General features: G+C 36.0%; 1 protein-coding gene across 1 annotated transcript in view; it reads right to left on the bottom strand.

Moving 5' to 3' along the window:
- LOC142344913 (26S proteasome non-ATPase regulatory subunit 1-like) overlaps positions 1 to 19,099 on the bottom strand; it is a 628,982-nt gene that overhangs the window by 34,092 nt on the left and 575,791 nt on the right. Inside the window, exons 4-9 of the mRNA XM_075396972.1 lie at positions 11,044 to 11,117; positions 10,909 to 10,972; positions 9,599 to 9,850; positions 8,523 to 8,705; positions 8,228 to 8,356; positions 7,598 to 7,842 (exon numbers count right to left, since the gene is read on the bottom strand). Of these exons, the coding sequence (XP_075253087.1) occupies positions 7,598 to 7,842; positions 8,228 to 8,356; positions 8,523 to 8,705; positions 9,599 to 9,850; positions 10,909 to 10,972; positions 11,044 to 11,117 (947 nt within the window). The remainder of the gene's footprint in view (positions 1 to 7,597; positions 7,843 to 8,227; positions 8,357 to 8,522; positions 8,706 to 9,598; positions 9,851 to 10,908; positions 10,973 to 11,043; positions 11,118 to 19,099) is intronic.

Here is a 19,099-nt window from a genome sequence, read left to right as displayed (position 1 = left end):
GAACTCTCAATAAAAGATTGAATATCGAAAAAATTGGAAAACATAACCGACTAAACGTCGGAAGAATTGCTCTCGAACGACTAGTGGGAGCTCTAAACAATTGCAGCCTGCTTCAGTCGGGGGAGGTGAGGGAAGGAGCCTAAATGGGACTAAGAAGTTCAATAGTGACCTTCAAATAACCACATTAGAGGTTAACATATACCACTATTCAGATTTAAGGTAAAAAGGGCACCAGTTTCGCCGAACTTTTCATTTGACTTTTAGTATTAAATTGCCGACAATTGAATTCAGCAGCTTGAAATTGTGATTGAGAGAAAATTTAAGATCACGCCAAACTGAAAAAGTCAAGGGCGTAAAAGTCATTCGAAAAGTAAAAAAAAAATTCAAATAAAACGATATCACTCAAATAAAACGGTCCCCAAACTATCAAGATTAATTTCAACCAGACAGTAAAAACTTGAAGAATACAAAAACCGCTAAAAACCGTCTTAAACGGAAAAATCACAAAAACGACTTCAGATTGCATCTTAAAGTCTGAATTGAAAAAAAACAAGAGAAGGCCAATAATAGTCTCACCTATCACTTTGCGGCATTTTTAAAAATAGGTGTGACAATTCTCCTATTCGAGTCGTAAAAATCTGGCCAATTATCTGGCCTATCAAACTTTTACTTTTTTCACTTAGTAACAATATCCCTGAGAGAACTCTCCATAAAAGATTGAACATCAAAACAGATAGAAATAAAGAACAGCAGAAGAATCAGGCAAAAATTTCTCAAAAAGAAAATGCCAAAGTTTTAAAATTAGCCATTTGACTTCTACTAAAAAAATGCAAATGACATCACTTATATAAAACGGTCCCCAAACTGTCAAGATTAATTTCAACCAAACAGTAAAAAACCTAAAGAACACAAAAACCGCTAAAAAGGGTCTTAACCGGCGAAATCACAAAAATGACTTCAGATTGCATCTTAAAGTCCAATACAAGATAAAGATGATCGTAAGGGCTCCCAAATATGAACATGCTTCGAAAACCTGCTTCGAAAAACTATACCAGCTGAGCAAGAAAATTTTCGCACATACTTTTCTTCGTCACTCTCCGAAACGCGGCATGATCAGAAAACCACTCTTCTCTCTGCATTTTAATTCTTTCGACATTTTGACCTATCAACATTTAGTTTTCACGTGTGTCGATGAATTTTACATCCCCTTTTGAATACTCTCCAACAATTATCGAACAAAGCTGGCAGATTGCCAGAAAATGGCCGCAATAGCTTCGTAGATCTGCAGTTTCAAAAATCTGGTTATAGAAACAGAGCAAAAAAACTTGAAAATGCTCAGCTGTTAAATTTTAGGAAGGTTTATTGTATTGCTGATTCTATTAGGTGCCCTTAAATACCTTTCAGTTAGACTTTTACACTCATTTGACCTTTGAAATAGAGTAAAAAAATTCAATTGCAGAGAGAGGAAATGATTTTTGAGAGTGAGCAAAAAGAGTGAGTCACGTGTGACCAAAAAGTTACTCTACTCACGCAAATGAACAAGAAAACACTCCAAAAAGATTCAAAAATGACGTCACGCACGAAACTCAATTAAAGTTGCATAAACGAATGAACAGAAAGGATATTTGAATAGGTGATTTTGACGTCATATGGTCGTAACAATCCTGTTGCCGAAATAAAAAAGATAGGACAAGTCCTGAACTACAAAAAAGAATTTTTATTGAATAAACAAAAAACTAGACACAGAATGGGCTATGAATGGATTGGGATGTCAAAATGCCGCATGTGGAAAAACTACTAGCGAGAAAGCTTATTTTTGTTCAAACACCATTTTCTCACTACTTTAAAAATCGAGTGACAAAAGTCCAAAACCACCAGCTTTTTCGCTCCATTTCGTGTTTGTTTCGACATTACAAAAATCACTACTCTAATTTGCCTTCAAAAGTCATAAAAATGTGTGATCAGATCTTAAACAAAGACAGCTCCCCAATACAATTCAAATTCATCGAATTGAAAAAACCAAGAAGACCAATAATAGCCTCAGCTTTCGCTTTGAGACAATTAAAAAAACGCTTCAAAAAAGTTGGCTTTGTCAATCGCTAGCTATGCAGTAGGAGGCTAGCTTTAGTTCAATTGAACGCGTGTGGGGTTGAGTGCGGCCGTATAGTAAGTGGGGATCGACAAGGGTTAAGTTGGGGTGGGGTGAATTGTAGGTGTAAGGGAGGGGGCGAGGTTCAAACCCTGAGAACCACAATTCAAGTCATGAAAAATTGTCTTCAGACACTTTGATCAATTGCAAACTTAGAGTCTAGTGTCTAGTGAGCCGATAAGCTCTATGAGAAATTAATGCCCTACAAGCATAAAAAGACCAAATGACTGATAATTGATTTAAACTTGGCAAGAGCAATTAACCAAAACTGCAGAATTTGTCACTTTTACATTAATCTTGCCTATCAAATCTCCACTTTTTTCACTTAGAAACAATAGCTTTGAGAGCAATCTCAATAAAAGATGACATAAAAACAATTAGAAAAAAAGAACAGCAGAAGATTCAGTCAAAAAATTCTCATATAGAAAAAGCAAAGGATTTAAAATTAGCCATTTTACTTCAACTACAAAACTCAAATGATGTCACTCATATAAAACGGTCCACAAACCAATATCAAGACTAAGTTCCACCAGGCAGTAAAAATCTTGAAAACAAAAACCGCTAAAAACCGTCTTAAACGGCGAAATCACAAAAATGACTTCAGATTGTATCTTAAAGTCCAATAAAAGATTGAGATGGTCATTAGGGCTCCCAAACATACAGATAGTTCTTAATATTGTTCAGACAACTAGTTTACCCAAAAAACTTTAAAAAACTGCTTCGAAAAATTTTGCCACCTTGGCAAAAACTTTTTCGCACATACTTTTTTTCGTCACTCTCCGAAACGAGGAATGATCAAACAACCACTCTATTCTCTCTCCATTTCAATTCTTTCGACTTTTTGACCTAAACATTTAGTTTTCACGTGTGTCATTGAATTTCACATCCTGTTTTAAATACTCCAAAATCACCGAACAAAGCTTGCAGATTGCCTGAAAACAGCCGCAATGGCTTCAATGATCTGCAGTCTCGAAAAGATGGTAAAAGAAACACAGCAAAAAAGAAACTTGAAAAATGAAAATGCTAAAATGTTAAATTTTAGGAATGTCTAACACATCGCAGATTCTATTAGCTCCCTCAATTACCCTTCAGTTAAACCTCTGCACTCATTTGGCCTTTGACTTAAAGCAAAGGAAAGTCAATTGCAGAGAGAAGAAGTGATTTTTGAGAGTGAGGTAAGTCACGTGTGACCAAAAAGTTAATCACACAGATGAACAAACCAAAACACTCCACTAAGAGTTAAAAATGACGTCACACACGAAGTTCAATTAAAGTTGCATAAACGAATGAACAGAAAGCATATTTGAATTGGTGATTTTGACGTCATATGGTCGTAACGAAAATCCTGTTGACGAAATAAAACAGATAGGACAACACCTGAACTACAACAAAGAAATTTTATTGACTAAGCAAAAATTAGACACAGAATGGGCTATGAATGGATTGGGATGTCAAAATGTTACATGTGAAAAACTACAAGCGAGAATGCTTATTTTTGTTCAAACGCCATTTTCTCACTACATTAAAAATCGGGTGACAAAATTCCACGCCACAAAACCACTAATTTTTTCGCTCCACTTCGTTTCGGCGTTACCAAAATCACTACTTTAATTTTATTTGAAAAATCATGAAAATGTGTGAACAGAGACAACAAAGAAAACATAGCTGGCAAATTGCCAGAAAATAGCCGCAATAGCTTCATAGATCTGTAGTCTCAAAAAAAGAGTAAAAAAGACAGACCAAAAAAAACTTAATCTATTCGTAAAGGGCTGAGATGTTAAATTTTACTTAAGAATCTGTATAATTTGCTGTTTCTAGTAGCTGCTCTTCAATAACCTTCAATTAGAGTGAACAGCACTCATTTGACCTTATCTCTTTGAATTAAAGCAAAGAAAAGTCAGTTTCAGAGTGAGGAAGTCAATTTTTTGAGTGAGGTAAGTCAAGTGTGACCGAAAAATTAATCACGCGCATGAACAAAAAACTCGCTCTACTATGAGCGAAAAATGACGTCACACATGCAATTCAGTTGAAATTGCATGAACGAATGAACAAAAAGTGGCTGTGACGTCATTTGGTCGTAAAAGTCATGACGACAAAAAAAACCAAGAGAAGGCCAATAATAGCCCCGGCTATCGCTGTGCGGCTATTAAAAAAGACCGACAGAACTAATATAAATGCAACAAACTTCGTTTGAGAGCAATTAATAAAAATAGCACCAGTGCTTGGGGGGAGGGGTAGAGGGGGGCAGAGAATTTAGTTATTATATTAAGCACTCTATTCCCAGAATTCCTTTACAATAATGGGATATTTTAATCATTGCATAAACACCTCAGTCACGTACGAAAATTAGGTACAAAAAATTGATGCTCATCCATACTTGTAAAAGGTTTCCCTTCATTATATTTCTTAATAAATCGGAACATAGTGATATCTCCGACACTTCAAACGACAGCCAGACAGGATCCCGTCTCTAATCTTCACTTTATGAGTTCACTGTCAACTCAACTCCGTCCTTTACCTCAATGGGGTACTTAACCCGTACTATAATTAACTTAACCAGAGTTCACATTTTCAAATCAATTACGTCCTTTAACCTAATGACGTACTTAATCTGTATCATAGTTTAAATTCGACTCTTAGCCTTCTTACCAGATTTACGTGTAATTTTCTTAACTGACACGCATTGCTTAAATGTCCTCTTGCCGTCTAAACCACAGTCAATAAATGGTAGCGGAAGATTTAGTACAATTAATCTTTCGCTAATGAAGCCTTAGTATATCGTTAAGCTCGATACCACAAAAGGAATATTTCCCATTATACCCCCCGCTCAGTGGCCACATTACATACAGCCCCCTCCCCCCTCCCTCCATCATTAGTCTATAATCTATAATGGGAAAGACACGCAAAGGGTAATTATCGCGCATCACTTCCATTTCAGGAAATGATTAGACAAAATTAGATCCTCTCAAATAATCTCTAACGGGACAACGTATCAAACAAGCGTTGTGTACTATTAGGTCAATTGGGTTTCAATACAAAGGCTAAATATCGATAACGTCACAACTTTACAAAAAGGCTTTTTCATGCTGGGTTATTAATTCTTCGCCTCTGCAATCCCAGAACAATTCCGAGACAGTTCAAGGCTTCGATATGAGGGGAACTCCAATGAGTAAATTGTCAATGCCTTTCAAAAAAGGCTTCCATCCTTCAATTATTTCGAGACACCAACGGCGCAATGCTTCAGAAAGCTTTTCAGATGCAAATAGACAAAGATAGTGTCAGTTTGCGAGCAGCCTCAAAATCTAATTATTTCTCAGCGCAAAATCTCATGCACTCAAAGAAAAGTCAGTTTCAGAGTGAGGAAGTCATTTTTGAGAGTGAGGTAAGTCACGTTGTGACCAAAAATTTACTAACGCGAAGGAACAAAAAACTCGCTCAACTAAGATTGTAAAATGACGTCACGCACGCACCTCAGTTGAAATTGCATGAACGATTGAACAAAAGCAGATTTGAAGTGGTTGTGACGTCATATGGTGGTAACAAAAATCTTGACGAAGAAATAAATAAAAAACCAAAAGAAGGCCAATAATAGCCTCAGCTATCGCTTCGCGGCTATTAATAAACAAATAAACAAAGACAGCGCCACAATATAAATTTTTTGAATTGAAAAAACCAACAGAAGGCCAAAAATAGCCTGAGATTTAAGGCAATTAAAAAAAGACACGGCCGTATAGGGAGTGGGGATCGACAGGGGTTAAATTGGGGCGGGCTGATGTGGTGTGAGGGAGGGGGAGAGGTTCAAACTATGAACCCTTCTAGCCATGAATTGATGTCTCCACACATTTCGATAAATTGCATACTTAGATTCTAGCATCTAGTGAGCCGAAAAACTCTAAGAGTATTTAATGCCCTATAAGCATAAAAAGACATGACTTATAATTGGTTTAAACTTGTTGAGAGCAATTAACCAAAACTGCAGAATGGGTCACTTATACATTAATCTGGCCTATCAAACCTTTACTTTTTTCACTAAGTAACAATAGCCCTGAGAGAACTCTCAATTGAAGATTGAATATCAAAAAAATTGGAAAACATATCCGGCAGATTGCGCAAAATAGCCGCCGTTGATTCCCATAACTCTATTGGGATTGAAAGAAAAGAAAATATCAACAAAAATTGATTTTTGTATAAAAACATTTTTAAGTGCAATTTCTTTTGATGTCATTTCGTAATTGAACATACTCTTGTCTCTCACTGAGAGGCTACAGGCTACTAGTATCAAAACCAATAAGCATTATAGATAGTAACTAAAACTCATGATTACAAAGTTCAAGTACCGGGCATCTAAAAATGGGCTTTATGGGTTTGTCCCATTTCTATTTCTGACTTTAGATTTTTTAATACTGACTCTCTTCACTTTCAATTGCTTTGCTGAGCAGCTGCTGTTTAAAAGGACTTTGAGCAGAATGACAGAAGAGTGAAACTAGCCGAAAGAAGTCAAAAAGATTTCACGGAAAATGTCGAAAAAGCGGCAAAATGGGTAAAGCGAAAAAAAAGTTCGACGAAAAAAATAGGAGCGCTATAATAGTCGGCTGATAAGATGAGGACGGCTATTCAACATAACCGACTAAACGTCGGAAGAATTACTCTCGAACGACTAGTGCGAGCTCTAAACAATTGCAGCCTGCTTCAGTCGGGGGAGGTGAGGGAAGGAGCCTAAATGGGACTAAGAAGTTCAATAGTGACCTTCAAATAACCACATTAGAGGTTAACATATACCACTATTCAGATTTAAGGTAAAAAGGGCACCAGTTTCGCCGAACTTTTCATTTGACTTTTAGTATTAAATTGCCGACAATTGAATTCAGCAGCTTGAAATTGTGATTGAGAGAAAATTTTAGATCACGCGAAACGCAAAAAGTGAAGGGCGTAAAAGTCACTCGAAAAGTAAAAGAAAAACTCAAATGATATCACTCAAAAAAAAACGGTCCCCAAACTATCGAGATTATTTTCAACCAGACAGGAATACAAAAACTTGAAGAATAAAAAAACCGCTAAAAACCGTCTTAAACGGCGAAATCACAAAAATGACTTCAGATTGCATCTTAAAGTCTGAATTGAAAAAAAAAAACACGAGAAGGCCAATAATAGCCTCAACTATCGCTTTGCGGCATTTAAAAAAAGACGCTTCACGATTCTCCTATTCGAGTCGTAAAAAAAGGGCTGCTATAATAACCGGCTGAGATGAGGGCGGCTATTAAAAAGCACCAATTTGTGTGTTGCCAGTTTTCAGTTCTCACACTTCGCTATGTGACTTTACCCGAGTCAATCTTAAATGTGTAGAGCCCCAAATATAATTCAAAAAATTTGCGCTGCATAAAAAAAATGTCAAAGCATTGGCTGCTACCATCCACCATCTCTCTGAGCCCTTAACGAAACTGTACCTACCCTCCCGTAGGATCTCGTTCCCTGTGGTTATCCATTGCCGATGTATTGGTGGACTCCATAAGGGTGACCTCTGAGTAGGGGGTAGTGCCCACTGGCAACGTGGAGGTGCCGACCCCACCCGCAGTCTCGTCCAGTGATCCGGGCCCAACTGGTTCACCCGACAGTACTCGTGATACACTCAAGACGAAGTGTTGAGTTGCATTTTCGTACACGTCAAAGGCTATTTGGTACGACAATTCTTCATCCTAAAAAACAAATTTAGAAGACATTTTTAAGAAACACAACGCTCTCTAACATGAAATCAGAAAGCACCGTCTTCAAAACATAAGATGAAGTTAAAAGTTTGACCTGCAAAGCAGCCTGTCCGAGGAAATTTTCATTGATACAGGTCAAATACAAAACGAAATGGCGATATTTTGATAATTTTTATTATAACGTACACTGTCAGGAATGTAATATCCATAGATTACTCTAAATATTCGTTAACATATTGACCTTGCATATTGACGAAAAACAACCCGATTGTGATTGAAACCAGTAAAAATGTTTGCTACTAAATAGCACAACTCGATCGCAGGAGCAAAAGCAATCGAAGTCAACTTGTACATGGACGGTCCTCAAAATACTCACCGATTCCAGTAAGTTCTCAAGCATCTTGGCAACTGCTCCGGAGTCGTTGAGGAAGATGAGACACTGTGCCATTTGAATGTAGTCGGGTGTCAGTTCCTCACGATACAACTCAACAATCTCTCGCATTACCTGAGAACATTAAAATACTGGTTGTCCACTCTCGTTTTTCATTACACATAAAACTTATAATACATAGTCAAAAACCATCAGAATGAATGCATCAACTCAGAAAGCGTTCGATCAATTTGAAATTTTAGCAAGAAGTTATTTAAGCAAAAGCGACAATGATGCTGACCATATCTCTCCATTGTCTGTTGTGAATGAACTTGAGACATATTGACATTGCATATGAGAGGAGGTCAAGTGACGTCACTCCTGCTACAGGTGCGCCTTTAGCTTGCTGCTGCTTCTGTTTCACCTCTCGCACAGTTCTGCTGAACACGTCAAGTCGCTTCGCCTCCAATGACATCCCAATGAGCTGTAAAAAAACGATAGCCTTATTCTAATTTTTCTCGATTTATTCGAGAACAACCGTGTAAGGTTTATTGATTTAATTTCTCTATATAAAGAATTCCCAGCTTTTTGTTGGGAAGAAATTGACTATGTTTCGTTTTTCTAAGAAAAGTTAGATGGAATTTTTATTTCAAGCACGTAACCGGTTATATAGATTGACTTGCCTAGAGCCGCCTGTCGCCCACCGCGAGCCAATCACATTGTACATAGTATTAAAAACATAAATACTAAGAGTAATGATAATTCAACTTGATATGAAATGATACTTTCACTTTAGAAAAGTGTTCCCCTTTAAAAATGCCAACCTCGTGCCCGAATTCCCCTAGATTATTCATTACATGCAACATGCCTTGCAGATAAAAAGGAAACTTTCGAGGTAAATTCTTCCAAAAAGTAGAATAGAAACTTCAGATAATTTCAAGTTTGCACATTCAGAATTTGTTCAACAATTGTTCACAACGTTTGATTTCCATATTTTAAACAAACGGCTCCCAGCTTTTCCCACATTAATCCCCCTCCCCCATAATTTCACCCCGATTAAGTCACCCCTCTATCATTTGACCACGTTTCTGATTGTATTCAATTGGTACAATTAACGGTCAAAAATTGTAAAACTTTGGGGAGAGGCTTTTGGGGTGAAAGTTTGCGGGGTAAAACGATGTAGGGGTAAGATGTGATCATACGGGCTAATGAACAAATTGTGATGAAAAGAAGAGCCTGGCGAAACTTGAAAAGAGTTATATTAAATCATGGTCACTTGAAAACCGACCATTAACAGCAATAAATTCTTTAATTCTTTTTGCTGTTTCTTAAACCGAATACAATTTGGAAGCAAAAGACCAATTAGTCAATTTTCACCTGTTTATATTGCTCATTTTGTAGACACTTCTCAAACATTCTATGAACAATATGCTCCAGTCTACTATCGACTGATCTCCGTTCCGAAGGTTCCTTGGCCAGCAGATTGTGTGTCTGGATAGCAACATACTCATCGATGCACTTGGATATGATAGTCTCAACGTACAGGGAACAGGACTCGATGTCGAATAACTTTCCAGCTGCAAGGGCATAACTCACTGCCTCTTCGTATGCTTCAATATTGTAGAATACCTGCCAAATAAGGGAGGAAATTTTGTGAATTATTTGTTCATATGTTCATTTCATTATTGTGAACATGTAGGTAGTTCACCCAAAGGTTAGGTTTCTTAATTTACATGTTTCCTTCAAAAAAAGGAAATTAATTGGATCTATTTTTTTCACTTCTCAATCACCGGTCCCGCAAACCAAATTTTTGATTACGTAATAAGTGGAAAAATAGTTTTAAAACTACTCCGTATAAAGTCGTACTCGACAACTTTAACTCTGCGTTGAGAAATTAATTATACATTGCTTAGTAGTAATCAAAAAGAGTACAAATTTTTTAATACTTCTAAACTAAATTTCACATCTAGGGTTAACAGTCTTGATTACATCTCATATCGGTTATAAGATTTGATCAGTTCTGACAAGTCTTGGTTAGGCTTTTGTCAAGAGCTGCCAACATGTGTTCAAATCTCCAGCCCAGAGTTGCCGAGTCTCAACCTTTGCTAGAAGTCTTAGAAGGGGACCTGATTAGAGTTCAGATACAACATTGACCTCTAAAACTTGTAACTTCTCCGATAGTCACCGAAAAAATAAACAATCCAAGCTTTCAAATATAAGATTTATGTTATCTCATTGATATTATAAACGCCTATACCGAAACATTCAGATTGGGATGACATGAAAGTTTAATATGCTATTTTATTAAGAAATGAATTGCTTGTTTCGTCTATAAACTCTCCATAGTTAATTTCAGTACCAGTAGCTATATAGTTTTGCAAAGCATTGATTACTTTCCACTTAACCTTACCGTTCGAGCCACGAGGTGATCTAGTAGGAGAAATTCTCACTGTTTTATGAATAAAATAGGATCTTTTCCGTTTGTACCCCCCTCCCCAGCTTATTGGGTGCATATTATTTGCACCCCCGACCCACGTGCCATAGTTTTTCATAACGGTTTACTATATGACACGTGCTGTGTAAATGGAGAGTGTATAAAGTACCGGGGGGGGGGGGTTGCAAACGGAATAGATGCATAAAATCAAAAAATCAAATCAATTGTGAACATCAAAAGGATTAGACATTACCTTTGAAGCCACGAGCGCAGCCAGCTGACGTTCAGGAAAGCTTTCATCGTCATATATGCGTTCACTGCAAAACAAAAAAAACATCACCTATTCAGAACAGAACTTTGTAGATCAATAAATCTTCTTTAAACTTACATTTTTTCAATTGAATCTGCGATTTCAACCCAGAAAATATTTGACAAGTCATCCAGACGTTTCAGAGCGAACACCTGCAAAACAAAAATGAGATTTATAAATTTGTGGTCTCTAACTGTCATGAATTGATCAGCTTTATACAAAATTTTGACCCAAGCTTTAGTCTCTGCTTATCCAAAGAAAGAAGGACACTATTTTCTATAATGGACCCCCAAAAAAGGGAGAATCGGTGACAATTGCGCACATAATGTTCAAACAGGTTATATGATCAATTGTATCAATATGTGGCAAATATGTCGAAATTTATATGCAAATGATGAAATGTGACAATCTTCTTCAATGAAACTGTATAGCTCATAGTTAACGGAAATTGGACATGAAAAATGGGTAATATAAACTCGTACAGTACCCTTCAGATTACCCTGCACATTACAAAAAGACAGACACGCCCAAAGCATGCGCTGACAACCAAGGCTCATTTTGGTAGTGAGATTACGAACGCATTCAATGATTTTTTGCTGATGCTAGGATAAATATTTCAAGCCGATTACCTAATATTCCTCTCCAAACTATACATTCCCATGACCGACAAGTCAAGGTTCCTCTTTCCAACATCAGAACATACCCGGCAGATTGCCGGAAAATAGCCGCCGTTGATTCCAATAAGCATGATTGGGATTGAAAGAATAGAAGATATTGAAAAAAAAAGATTTTTGTACAAAAACATTTTTTAAGTCCGATTTATTTTGATGGCATTTCGTAGTTGAACTTAAAGTACTTCTGTTTCTTAGAGAGAGGCTACAGGGGCTACTATCAATACCAATAAGCATTAGAGATGGTAACTAATACTTATAGGAACGACGTTCAAATAGCGGGCATCTAAAATTGGGCTTTATGGGTTTATCCCGTTTCTACTTCTGACTTCAATTTTTATACTGACTCTGTTCATTTTGAATTGCTTTGCTGAGCAACTGATGTTCAAAATCACTTTTAGCAGAATGAGAGAAGAGAGAAACTAGCCTAGAGAAGTCAAAAAGATATCACGCAAAATGTTGAAAAAGCGGCAAAATGAGGTAAAGCGAAACAGTTTTTATTCGACGAAGTAAAAAAACATAGCAGGACAAGTCCTGACGTACAATTCATTGACTAAACAGAAAACTAGACCAAGAACGGACTATGAATGGATTGGGAAAACCATTTAGAAAAAAATCCGATCCAAAAAATCGAAAAATTGTAAAAATCAAAGTGAAATTGCCGCATGTGAACAAAAAACCACTAGCGAGAAAGCGAATTTTTGTTCAAACCCCGTTATCTCACTCTACTTTAAATTTAGAGCGAAAAAATTTCACGCCGCAAAACCACTCGCTTTTTCGCTCCACTTCCTGTTTCGGCGTGACCAAAATCACTACTCCAATTTGACTTCAAAAATCATGAAAATGTGTGAACAGATCTTAAAAAAAGACAGCGCCCCAATACAATTCAAATTCTTTGAATTGTAAAAAAAATAGGAGCGCTATAATAGCCGGCTGAGAAGATGAGGGCGGCTATTAATAATGAAATACAAAAAACTATAGATGAATTAGACAAAAAGTATTCTTTTCTGACTTGACATCAACATTCTGTTTAAAATTATCTCGAGGTCGCTGTTCCATACTAAACATATCTTATTAATCTATCAATCATTAATTGAAAGTTTTTAAACACTTTAGCAAAAGCCAATAAGTCAATAATTTGCGTAAGGATCGTGATAAGACATGAAAACAATAATAGGCCAATATCACTGCTTTTTACTTGGAGTAACGTTTTTGAAAGAATTATGTATAATCGAGTGTATTATTTTTTCGAGCATAACCTGTTGTTTACAAATACACAATTTGGATTCCACCGTGAATACAATACGGTTGATGCCATGGTCGAACTTATTGAATAGAAAATTTATTGATTCGAACTCCTTTTGGATTGGAAAAGTTTTTATCCTGATCCAAAGAAGGCGTTTGATACGATAGATCATCAAATATGCAGCATAGGTTAGAATGTAATGTTATTCGCGGCAACTGCCACAAGTGGTTTACCTCGTATTTATCGAATAGGTACTAAAGAGTTCAAGTAAAAGGATGCTTATTAAACTGGAGCATTTTAAATTGTGGCGTACAAAAAGGACATCTATAATTCATTATTTACATTAATGATATTACCAAATTCTGCAAATGCACAAACAAAACTCTGTCTGCAGATGACACTAATTTATCATCGGTTGGATTTAAACCAGAGGATATTGAAACAGATTTCAATGAAATCGGCAATTGGCTATTAGCAAACGACTGGTCCCTTCGTTTAGATAAGAGTTCAATTAAATCTTAGCTCAATTGCTTCCAATCATCAGTACAGTATGAACAACTGTCCGGTTGCTATTGAACAAAGGTTAAGAGGTTAAGTTTTCGTTTAAACTTAGATTCTAAACTGACGTTCAGGTTTCATATTGATTATATTAAAAAAGACTCGGTAAAGTGTAAAATTATTTGTAAAATAAAATATTATGTTCCCACTCAGTTGCTAAGTCGCTACAATAATAGTGATGTAGATCCAATAATACAAAACGGCATTTTAATACTTGGTTGCATAAAATATTCAATTTTGAATAAAATATCTGCAGAAAAAACTTATTTATTTTCGTAACGGCGATTACTGCGATATAATAAAACTGAGACATAAAATATTGTCAGTATTCGAACTACATATCTACGAAAAGCTCACATTCCTCCGGAGATCTATATACCAATTGCATTCTGAAACATACCTAAATGACCTATTTTGTTTTGAGATCAAAAGATTTACTAGAAAAGGTTCTTATAATTTTTTTTACGAACCTCTTCGCAGAAAAAAGCTGTAAGATCGTCAATGAGATATTGCGCCGCAAAACTTTATAATCTGCTAGCATAACAGAATCTCCTTACTGCTATTGATAACTGCACTGTTAAAGGCATACGTAATCTTTATCACAAATTGAAAGACTCTTACACATTTAACAACAGAGAGCTCGTAAAACATGTTTCTGTAAGGGTTAGATCCTTAATACTATTTACGTGCATGCTATAGCACTGTCAGAATAGGCTACGTTAATGGCGCACAATTTCCTTCATGAAACTGGAAATGAAGCAAAAAACTGAAAACATTAGATTATATACTTTTTATCGCAAAATGCCTACCAAGTTCCTTAGATGGTCAAAACTCCTAAAAAACAACCCGATAACCCATGATACAGACAAATGAAAAATTTCGTTGTGAAACTGTTTACAATGAACATAGCCGGCGGATTGCCAGAAAATAGCCGCTTGTGGCCTTCCATGAATTGAAACAACTAGAGAAATAAGTTAGACAGATCGACAACAAGTCATTTGATAGACCACTAGACTTTTGGGATAGATTCGGACTGTCAATTTTATGACACATACAGTCTATGAAGAAAGAGGCCTTAGAGGTTTTTTTAAAATTGATATTCGAAATCAAGAACTTAAGACTAATACTCAAGAATTATGGCATATAATATTGGCACTACTTTGGTGCACGGTACTGAAATTTAACAAGTAAATGTTCATTAAATTCAAAGCTCCATAAATTTGAAGCTCAGCAGTCATTTTTAGAGAGGTGAGTCACGCAATTGATCTCAAAGCAGAAATGACGTCACGCACTCAAAATTTAAACTGCAAAGAAATAGAAGTCACTGAAGTCAATGAAAAGGTCAATTCCGAGAAGTCAGGCATAAAAATCATCGATGGAGACGACGAATTCTAAAAAACATAGCCGGACAAATCCTGAATACAATCCAAGGAATTGAATGAAAAAAAGACCTAATGTACCTGACCAGCAGATAAATTGAACAATAGCAACTAAAAAGACAAAATCTAAAAGTTGGAAAACTAAAAGAATCACTCAACAAAAAAAAATTGCTAAAACTCTTGAAGCTTTTAACCGGAAGACCATATATGAAACAATTCAATATACTCGTTAACTCACTAACAAGCCGTGAAAGAGATAAATTTACAACTCAAGGTAGATAAACTCCAGAAATACAACAACTGCTCCAAAAAATCTGAGAAGTGCACAATTTAAAGAAGATTTCTAAATTGCTCTGGAAAAAATGTTCAAAACCATTTTTTTCTCTGGAGTTCTGTCATGTAGCTCATCTGCGAGACATAAAAATATTTTGTTGGCCAGATATAGATCTTTAAACTCAGAAAATAACAAGAAAAGGTTCAAATTATAAACAATCAAAAAATTTTAAAATTTAGCAAAAAATTCTTGATTTAAATATCTTCAGAACCTTTTATTTTTCCCTAGACACAATTCAATATCCCTATTTCAAGCGTTAAATAGTTTCAACGTCTCATAAAGATCCATAAACTTGGAACATAATTTTCAGAAAATTTAAGTTTTATCAAAAAATTGCCAAAAATTGTGTTATTAAAGCATTGATAACCATTCTTTACCTCTAGCAACTATGAAATAACTCATTATCAAACCCTGGAGGTTCCTGGGCCCTGATGCAGGAAAAAAATTCTGCAAGTTTTATAAAACCGGCTCAAAATAGTGTACAAAACAGAAAACCAGTTCGTTGCCACTAGATACTATGCAATAACTTGTTATTAATCCCAGGAGGAGATTTCTTGACGCCAAAGGCTGAGAAACCTCAAAAACTGAGAAAAATTTTCAAAACATGAAAATTGTAAATTTTTTTTTATAAATTTGCGGTATGTTTGGAGTACTAAAAATATAGCTCTTAAAATAACCATAAAAAGTAATTACGAGTTGCTAAAGACCTTCAACTTTTACAAACCTCAATTTTAGACTGGTCAAAGAAAAAAATTCGAAAAACGCAAAAATTGCAACATTTTTGGCACAAAAATGACCTTTTAACCTCGAATTACGGCCTTCCCAGTAGCCTCACTACTAAGTAATCGAAGGACAACTAAACGAGGCTAAGGGCCTCTAATTTAACTTGATGCTCGCTGAGCTTTACCTGTTTATCCCGTTTCGACAGCTCAAGGTCAAGAAAAAAATGTGTGAAAACATCTTACAAAAGTGAAAACATAGCTCGCAGATTGCTAGAAAATAGCCGCAATAGCTTCGTAGATCTGCAGTCTCAAAAATAAAAAAGACAGACCAATAAAGTGTCTTTTTATTAAAGGCTGATATGTTACACTTTTATATAAAATCTGTGTAAGTTTTTGCTGCCTCAATTACTTGCTCTCAAGTACCCTTCAATTGGAGTTACACACACCCATAGTAGTAGTAGTAGTAGTAGTAGTAGTAGTAGTAGTAGTAGTAGTAGTAGTAGTAGTAGTAGTAGTAGTAGTAGTAGTAGTAGTAGTAGTAGTAGTAGTAGTAGTAGTAGTAGTAGTAGTAGTAGTAGTAGTAGTAGTAGTAGTAGTAGTAGTAGTAGTAGTAGTAGTAGAGAATTTGGTTATGTTTCCCGGGAGTAGAGTTTCAGTTGTCAAGTTTTTTCCAATTATTACAATTGTCACATCTGCAAATTATACGCAAGAGCATTTGTTTGTTAGGCTGAATTGAGTTGTGAAAAAGTGCCAGTATGCTTTTGTGATAGTGTGTTTGTTCAAGTTGCCTCCAAATTTTTGAATACTTCTATTTACAACGTCGTAGAGTTGTTTCGTTCGGTGGAAGAAGTTTTCATCGGATTTGACTAGTCGGTTATTTTAAATTTTCAATTCACCAACAGCGTTGCCTTGTCCTATCGTCTTCAAGGGTTTCAAAATTTGTCGGAAGGTCAAATTCATTACGTGTAATAGCTAGGAAGAGAAGATCGTGCAGTTCAACGTAGTGACAGAGTGGGAGGAGTTTTAGGCTAATGAGACGTTCTTTGTAACTTTGAAGTGAAATTCCTAGGATCCATTTAGTAGACATTATCTGCACTTTTTCAATTATGTACATGTTGGTGCAGTTAGGCAACCATGCTTGTGAGCAGTACGTCAGTATCGGAACAATATAACCAGTATAGCAGTTCATTTTGGTTGACGTTGAGCTGATGGCCGACATATCTCGTTTTATTTGGAAAAAAGCACTAGTCGCTTTTTGCACTCTGTGGTTGCAGTTGCCTTGCCATGAGATATTTGATGTAATTATTAAAACACGGTCTTTTTGGGTTTCCTGGCCACACATAGATGTCGTGAGATTACCCCTAACATTTAACAACTTGCATTTGTTCGCATTTAACTCCATTCCATTCTCTGGATACCAGTTTTCAATATTTTTTGCACAGTATTTTCTGTACAGTTTTGCCTGATCATGAACAATGAACTTATAGTCGTCTGCAAATTCAAAACCTTCAATATTGGGTTTGCATCTGGCAAGTCATTTATAAAAATTAGGAACAGTAGTGCTCCAAGTATAGAACCTTGTGGAACTCCAATTGTTACGTTCTCCAAACTTGAACAACAATTTCCATTTTTGACAAATTGTTTTCTATCTTCTAAGTACGAGTGCAAGAGTAATAATATATCCCCTCCTACATCAAAATTTTCGAGTTTCTTAATGAGGTGATGTGGTACTTTATCAAAAGCTTTCGCAAAAATTAAGTAGAGGATACTAATGTCGTCCGATGAAATTGTGTCAAATTTGCGATATACTGTGTCGAGAAACAGTAGAAGCTGAGTGGTTGCCGATCTATTCTTTCGAAAACCAAATTTATTTTCGTTTAATCTGTGACGACAATGAGAATATATTCCGTCAAAAACATTTCAAAAATTTTGGACACACAACAGAGTAGACCAATGGGTCTGTAGCAATTCACTTCCGCTTTGCTTCCCTCCCTATAGATAGGAGTAATTTGACTTATTTTCCAGTAAGAAGGGAATTTTCCTTGATTGGACTTTGTTTGAAAAAGAAGGATGAGTGACTTGCTCAGAGTTGCTGAGAAAAATTTAAAAATTATGTTACCAAAGTTATCGGATCCGTTTGACTTGTTGAGTTGTAGTTTACTTGATATATTATTCAATTTGATATCAATTTTTCTGTTATATGCAGAGAATTAAATTTTCTCCTCAAGACCGTTGGTTTGTAGTCAACTTTGTTACTGTACACTTTTTGGAAGAATGAGTTAAAAAGTTCTGCTTTGTGTTGATCGGTTCTAACGCTCATGTTTTCGTAGTTTACAATGGGTAGTATGGAAGGGCTCTTTCTTATTTCCCTAAGATATTTCTGTATATTACTGAACCGTCGCCCTGCGAAAATTTCGGATTCAAAATTTGATTGATCTTTCTCCATTTCAACTGATATTTGTTTCAAGTTTCTTTATTTTGAGGGTCCTGCTCAGATTCATTGTCTGCCATCGTTTCTTTTTAGTTTCCAAATTCTTGATTAGATGGGATGTTTATGGTGCTACCCACGGGGGAAGTGAGGCTCGATACCGCGTGACTTTAGGAATGTCTGCTTCGATGATCTTGTTTATCCATTTGTACCATTCTTGAACCAGGAATTTCACATTGCTGTAGCAGTAGGGATCAAAAGGTGATTTCGTTATTTGCTCGTTTAGGTGCTCCCAGTTTGCTCTTTTGAAAGCAAATTTGACATCTCCAGTACATGCGTGAAGATGGATGAACCACATCAAGGAAGTGCATATTGGGATGTAATCAGAGCAAGGTTTTTGATTTGTGCAGTATTTAGAAAAAAGATTATTGTCCAAGTCGCAGCTCATAATTGGGTCGAGGGTGTTGACTAGGACTACATCAAGTTGTCTCTTAGCAATGTTTGAAAAACTTAATTCAAACAACATTTCAATGGATGCATTCTCATAAGCATCACTTGAGCTCATTGAATCCCAGTCAGTTTTGGAAAAATTTATGTCTCGTCAGTATCAAGTTTTCACAGTTTTGATCTGAGCGTGTTAATTCAATTTCATAAAATAGGTTTGATAGTTGTCCAGATGACCATATGAATGGACTTCCAGTGGGTGGATTGTAGACACAGCAGATTAGTATAGGTCATGGTTTAGTGTGGATTTTGATTGCCACATAATCGTCATGTACTATGCTTATGTTTACGT

Source organism: Convolutriloba macropyga, chromosome 8, assembly GCF_964194025.1.
Source record: "Convolutriloba macropyga chromosome 8, txConMacr16.3, whole genome shotgun sequence".
Taxonomy (NCBI): Eukaryota; Metazoa; Xenacoelomorpha; order Acoela; family Convolutidae; genus Convolutriloba; species Convolutriloba macropyga.
This window is presented reverse-complemented; position numbering and strand designations above follow the sequence as displayed.